This window comes from Zingiber officinale, chromosome 2A (genome assembly GCF_018446385.1).
Source record: "Zingiber officinale cultivar Zhangliang chromosome 2A, Zo_v1.1, whole genome shotgun sequence".
NCBI classification, from domain to species: Eukaryota; Viridiplantae; Streptophyta; class Magnoliopsida; order Zingiberales; family Zingiberaceae; genus Zingiber; species Zingiber officinale.
The window spans coordinates 10,655,032-10,661,365 of NC_055988.1; the positions used below are offsets into that span (position 1 = coordinate 10,655,032).

At 44.0% G+C, this 6,334-nt stretch overlaps 1 protein-coding gene across 1 annotated transcript; it reads left to right on the forward strand.

Moving 5' to 3' along the window:
- Positions 1–992: 992 nt before the first annotated feature.
- On the forward strand, positions 993–4,580 carry LOC122040700 (G-type lectin S-receptor-like serine/threonine-protein kinase At4g27290). Its single transcript, XM_042600127.1, has 7 exons — positions 993–2,478; positions 2,564–2,683; positions 2,757–2,896; positions 2,979–3,189; positions 3,353–3,590; positions 3,665–3,812; positions 3,884–4,580. Exons 1-7 carry the CDS (start codon positions 1,149–1,151, stop codon positions 4,178–4,180), a joined length of 2,484 nt encoding a protein of 827 aa, XP_042456061.1. The 5' UTR covers positions 993–1,148; the 3' UTR covers positions 4,181–4,580.
- The last annotated feature ends 1,754 nt before the right edge of the window (positions 4,581–6,334 follow it).

The following is a 6,334-nucleotide window of genomic DNA, read 5'->3' on the forward strand; positions in this document are numbered from 1 at the left end:
TCGGCTTGCGGTCGGCCGGTAATATGCTGAAAATTATACATAAGGCTAAATGCCTTTATGCTCGGACGGACTTTACCCGACCGAGCATATATGAGCACATGGGTGCTCGCTCGGCTTGCGGTCGGCCGGTAATATGCTGAAAATTATACATAAGGCTAAATGCCTTTATGCTCGGACGGACTTTACCCGGCCGAGCATATATGAGCACATGGGTGCTCGCTCGGCTTGCGGTCGGCGGGTAATATACTGAAAATTATACATAAGGCTAAATGTCTTTATGTTCGGGCCGACTTTGCCCAACCGAGCATATATGAGAACATGAGTGCTCGCTCGGTCTGCGGTCGGTCGGTAATATGTTGAAAATTATACATAAGGCTAAATATCTTTATGTTCGGGCGGACTTTGCCCGACCAAACATATATGAACACGTGGGTGCTCGTTCGACCTTTGATTGATTGATAATATGCTAGAAATTATACATAAGACTAAATGTCTTTATGGTCGGATGAATTTTACCCGGCCGAATATATATATAGACGTAGGTACTCGCTCGACCTTTATTCGATCAATTATTTGTCTTTCCTATTTTTTTTTTTTTTACCTAAACTCCCTTTATACTCGTCAGACCGATCTATTATAACACATATCAATCCTTTATCAATATCTAAAATTTTCTAACTTGTCGGCTTATTGTTGTTGTTGAGAAGTATCTTGCTTCAAACATGACGGCTTGATGTTGACTTGACTTAGTGTGGCGTTGTGTCAGGAGGTCAACAGATTTGACGGGAGAAACAAGTCGATTGGTCTGCCGATAATATGCTAGTCGATTGGCGTTGTGTTATTCGATTGCCTATCTACCTTTCCTATCTCTCTTCGTCTAAATCCTTCCTATACTCATCAAATCGATCTATCATTATTCATATCAATCCTCTATCCATATCTAAAGTTTTCTAACTTGCTTGCTTATTGTTGAGAAGTACCTCGCTTCAAACATGACGGCTTGACGTTGACTTGACTTATTGAGGCGTTGTGTTAGGAGGTCAACAGATTTGACGGGAGAAACAAGTCGATTGGTCAGCTGGCTTGTTTTGCAACTTTTCTTAATTTCCCCTTTGATCAAAGTTGGCTTCTTGCATCACAAACCGATAATGTGGGAGTTGGAATTGATGGTGCAGAGAAGCGTCAGCTGCAAACTTTCCACTTTCCTTCTCCATCTCCTCCTTGCTGGCTTCATCTCCCCCACTATCGAAGCCGGCAACTCCTTGATTCCAGGTCAACCTCTTTACGACAACGGAACAACTTTGATCTCCTCGAGGGGCCGCTTCGAACTGGGGTTTTTCAGCCCAGCCAGCTCCAGCCGTCGCTACATCGGAATATGGTACCGCAACATCTCACAAACACCCGTGTGGGTCGCCAATCGTTTGAGCCCGATCGATGGTCGATCAGGACGCCTTTCGCTCTCTGGGGAAGGCACGCTCATCGTAACGGCCGTTAATAGCTCGACCATCAACTGGTCCTCGTCAAACGTAACCGGACTCACGAACCCCGAAGCGACACTCTTCGACGACGGGAACTTCGCCGTCAGGGAGGCGGGCAACGATGACCCCGACAGCTTTGCATGGCAGAGCTTTGACTTTCCGACCGACACGCTCCTCCCCGGCATGAAACTGGGCTGGAACGTGACCTCCGGACTCAACCGCCAACTGACATCATGGACGAGCGCCGACGACCCGTGGCCAGGTGACTACACCTTGGGCATCGACCTGCAAGGTGACCCACAACTGTTCATATGGTCTAGATTGCAGCAGCAGCCATATTGGCGAGGGGGCCCGTGGAACGGCCTTCATTTTAGTGGTGCACTAGGAATGGTCGATCCAAAACTTTTCAACGCAACGTTTGTGGTTGACCCTCATCAAGTCGTTTACTCATTCAACCTTCTCGATCCTTCGCCCATCTCAGTGTTGGTCGTCTACCGCTGGGGTTCCTTACGACGTCTTGTTTGGAACGGTGGCTCAGGGGATTGGTCTGTTGTCTGGTCCGTGCCGATGGATTCGTGCGACACGATGTCTGTCTGCGGCGTCAATGCCGTCTGCGGTGTCAATGCTCTACGTATGTGTAGTTGTCTATCAGGTTTTCTTGTAAATAACGTATCGTCTTGGAATCCATCGAATTCTTATGGTTGTTCGAGAATGTCTCCACTGGACTGTGGGAATGGGACAGATGCGTTCTTTAAATTCTCCAGGTCGAAGCTACCGGACACATCAATGTCGGTGGTGGACAGAAGATCGATGAGCCTAGACCAGTGCAGGGAGTCATGCATGAAGAATTGCTCTTGTAAAGCCTATGCAAGCTCCGACATCAGTGAAAGTGAGAGCGGATGCATAATGTGGATGGGCGATATCACTGATCTCAGATTGTACGGCGATACTGGAGGAGGACAAGATTTGTATGTCAGGCTGGCGGCTTTTGAGCTTGAAGGTATATGAATCATATTTTGAAAAATGTTTTTCAACAAATTAACAAACGTTTTAATGGTCATTATAAAAGTTGTGTGTCCCAACAGATGAGATTTCAAATCAGTCATCTGGAATGAGTCGCTTAGCTGTGATGATTGCGGTCCCTGCTTTGGCCATTTTTCTCCTAGTTGGCATTGCATTCTGTGTTTGCAGATGCAGGAAGAGAAGTAATATTGACACCGATCTCTACCTTATCATTGCTTCTTCAATGCCATAACAGATCTTGTTATTTGCTTGCAGACAACTGCGTTGTTGTTAAAGAAATAGAAGAAGAGGATCTGGACTTGCCTTTATTTGACTTGGACACCGTTTTAATTGCAACAAGCAATTTTGCAGCAGAGAACAAGCTGGGTCAAGGTGGATTTGGTCCTGTGTACAAGGTATGACCAAGTCTCTTTAAGAATGTAAACATAGAACACCAACAAAATTACAATGTGAAATATGGTGATATATATATTTTAGGGGAAATTGGTTGATGGACAAGAGATAGCTGTAAAAAGACTATCCAATACATCCACACAAGGCATCAATGAGTTCAAAAATGAAGTAGTGATAATCGCTAAGCTACAACATCAAAACCTTGTTCGCCTTCTTGGTTGTTGCATTCAAGGAGGGGAGAGGATGTTAATCTACGAGTTTATGCCCAACGGAAGTTTAGATGCATTCTTGTTCGGTTAGTTGTTCTTTCCTAATCACACAATATTGCCTTTTAACATTATCTTACCTAATCTCCTTCTGAAAGTTACCTTTTGTTGAAATTTAAATACAAAATGTTACCCCCTTGCCATCTTTTCACTTGAAAATTGTAAAATTCTCACCGATGTGCTTATAATTAGATGAAGCAAAGTGCATGCTATTGGATTGGCAAACGCGATACAATATCATAGTTGGAATTGCTCGAGGCCTTCTTTATCTCCATCACGATTCAAGACTCAAAATCATTCATAGGGATTTGAAGACTAGTAATATCCTTCTTGACCAATGCAACATTCCTAAAATATCAGATTTCGGCTTGGCAAGGATATTTAGAGGTGATGAAATGGAAATAAATACAAGAAGAGTAGTTGGAACATAGTAAGTATTACTTTATCTCGTAAGTAGTTTAAATTTATTATAAACCAAATTTAATTTTGTCATGAATAATACAGCGGGTATATGTCTCCTGAATATGGAATGAATGGAATTTTCTCAATAAAGTCGGATGTATTTAGTTTCGGTGTGTTGATACTTGAGATCATAAGTGGAAAAAAGAACAGAGGAGCTTATCAATCCAACTACCTAAATCTTCTAGGACATGTAAGTTTGATATAATACCATTTATATTTGAAATTTGTAATTATTAGTAACCACAACAATTGCAATTACAGATATGGAGCTTGTGGGAAGAAGGTAAAAGCTTGGAAATCGTTGATAAATCAATTGGTTCTTTCTTAGAAGTTGAGGTCACACGGTGTATAAAGATAGGTCTTTTATGTGTTCAAGAGCTACCACAAGATAGACCGACAATGTCATTGGTAGTTACAATGTTGAGTAGTGATAGCGCGATACCAGAACCTAAACAACCTGGTTTCATTGTTGCTTTAGACTCATCTAATTCTTCAATCAGAAAGCAATATCTGCTATCCATCAACAATGTATCCAACACAACATTAGAAGGTAGGTAAGGTATGAAAAGTGGAATGTTGTGGTAACAATTAAAATAGTTATTTTGTTAGAATTATCTGTGGAGTGTGATTTATTTATCTAACTAATCAGGACAATTGATTGTGCATGAAGAATTGTTCACGAAACTTGTCAGCTTGAATCCTGCAAGCACAGAGAAAATGATAATGTTGTATCATGTGGATCAGAATTTAGTAAGGATATCATTTGGTTGAATTGGGCAAAGGATGATAATGTTCTATTATCATGTGATAGTCATATTGTTATGCATGAAAGTATACTATTGGAAGAACATGAAAACTCTCTTATATTATCTTAATTTTTATTGTAACATTCTCTGTTTTTTTTTCCTTCTCTATGCCTCTATTCCACAGCAGTATGATAATAATGTTATTATATTAACATTATCGCAGTCTCACATAAGCCATCTGGAATAGATATCAGCCAAACAAGTCAGATGCTCACTAAAAGGTTTTTTTTAGAAGACGTCATTCTAGTATTGGAAAATACAACAAAAAAAAAAGGCATAGAAATACAAATCAGAGCTCACAAACAGACGTCTCATAATGTCGTCAGCGACAACCATGATAGAAGGCGGTTGGTAGGTATTATAGAGAAAAGAAAGAAAGATAAGAAAAAAAAGTTATTGTTAAGCTCATACCATATTGACGATAGAATTCACACATATTATTAATGATAGCATATGGTATATAATCCGGTGATAAGGGTCCACCCCTCAGAGGGTCGTTGTCATGGTGGAGGTCAAAGTCTAGACGGTCAACGCCTTGTATCGCTGGCCGGTCAGACAACTCACTTGCCCGACCGAGGTGAAGGATAGCCAGGCCGATATCAACCCGATGTTACCACAACTCGGTCGCATACTGAGCTTCCGACGCTCAGAAAATCATGTGCCGGTGAGGCATACGTCGAGCGGCCAGCTCGCTCGAACTTACATCAACCCTCGGAACGGGATCGCAGCCGAGTAGTCACACTCAGATATAGCTTGGCACAATAACGGAGCTCGGACAGTGGAATGTTAGCTGAGCGGCCACTCCACTCTGCCCAAGAGTCAGACTACCCAGATGGCTGAGGGTTGGCTGAGCGGCCATCCCGCTCGACCCACTAACAGACAAAAGGAGGGTCAGCCAATATCCTTATGGGAACTTGTGCCACCGACAGACGACATGGTTGGCGGCATGGTCAGACAGAGGATCTACGACAGAGGCTTCCATTGTCATGTCAGAGATATGCTCGGGTCATTGAGGTATGGTGTCAGAGATACTTTCCTGACTTGTCTTTTTAGAGAAAGCTTTGAAAAGCGTGTACGCCTCGAAAAGCTTGCACTCGCGCTCCCGTCAGCCCTATATAAGGAGTACCAAGCTTCAACGGAGGCATGCATAATTTTTACTGTAGCCACACTGTTACTCTGCTTCTGCACTTCATTGCTTCCACACTGGTGACTGACTTGAGCGTCGGAGGGATATCGCTGGGGAACCCCTCCCTAGCTCAGCACTGACACTGCTGTGATTGCAGGTTCCTCCAGCTCGAAGTCCACCAACGGTCAACAGGAGCGCCACGTCCCCCAACATCCATCGCCTTGACTCTCAAATAGGATTATATTTAACGCCGTCTGTGGGAACGCAACCTGCATCTGAGCCGAGAAAATGGAACACGCTAGACGACTTCACACCGTGACACTCACCCAAGAGGAGCTCGACATGCTCGTACAGGCTAGAGCCCAGAAGATAGTCGAGCAGCAATAGCAAAAGACGCTAGTCGACCGGCTGGCGCAGCAGGCAACATCGACATCGGGGGGCCGAGCGGCGCACGAGGACCGACCGGAACAACTCTCCATCTAGGGATAGAATAAAGGGTTGACCGGCACCTATAGGGAGGCACCACCCGCTCCGATACCATTCCACTGGACTCTGTTCCAAACGCCCTCATAAATCACACAGGCGAATCAAGAGCGGGGGTCCTTTTCAGATGAAGTGCCCGTTCGGGACGCTCGAAAAGGCAAGGCACCTCAAAGTGGCGCATCTCCTGAACAGATCAACCGCCAGTTCTCCGAAGCAATATTGTGCGACCCACTGCCAAGACACTACGCTCCTCTGGCGATTGAATAATACAATTGGTCGACGAACCCGGATGACCAT

Bases quoted from the DNA above. Each gene is read 5' to 3' on its own strand.
- LOC122040700 (XM_042600127.1), top strand. From the start codon at position 1,149: ATGTGGGAGTTGGAATTGATGGTGCAGAGAAGCGTCAGCTGCAAACTT. The intron at 2,897-2,978 runs GTATGACCAAGT...TATATATTTTAG, and splicing joins GATTTGGTCCTGTGTACAAG to GGGAAATTGGTTGATGGACA. The intron at 3,813-3,883 runs GTAAGTTTGATA...TTGCAATTACAG, and splicing joins ACCTAAATCTTCTAGGACAT to ATATGGAGCTTGTGGGAAGA.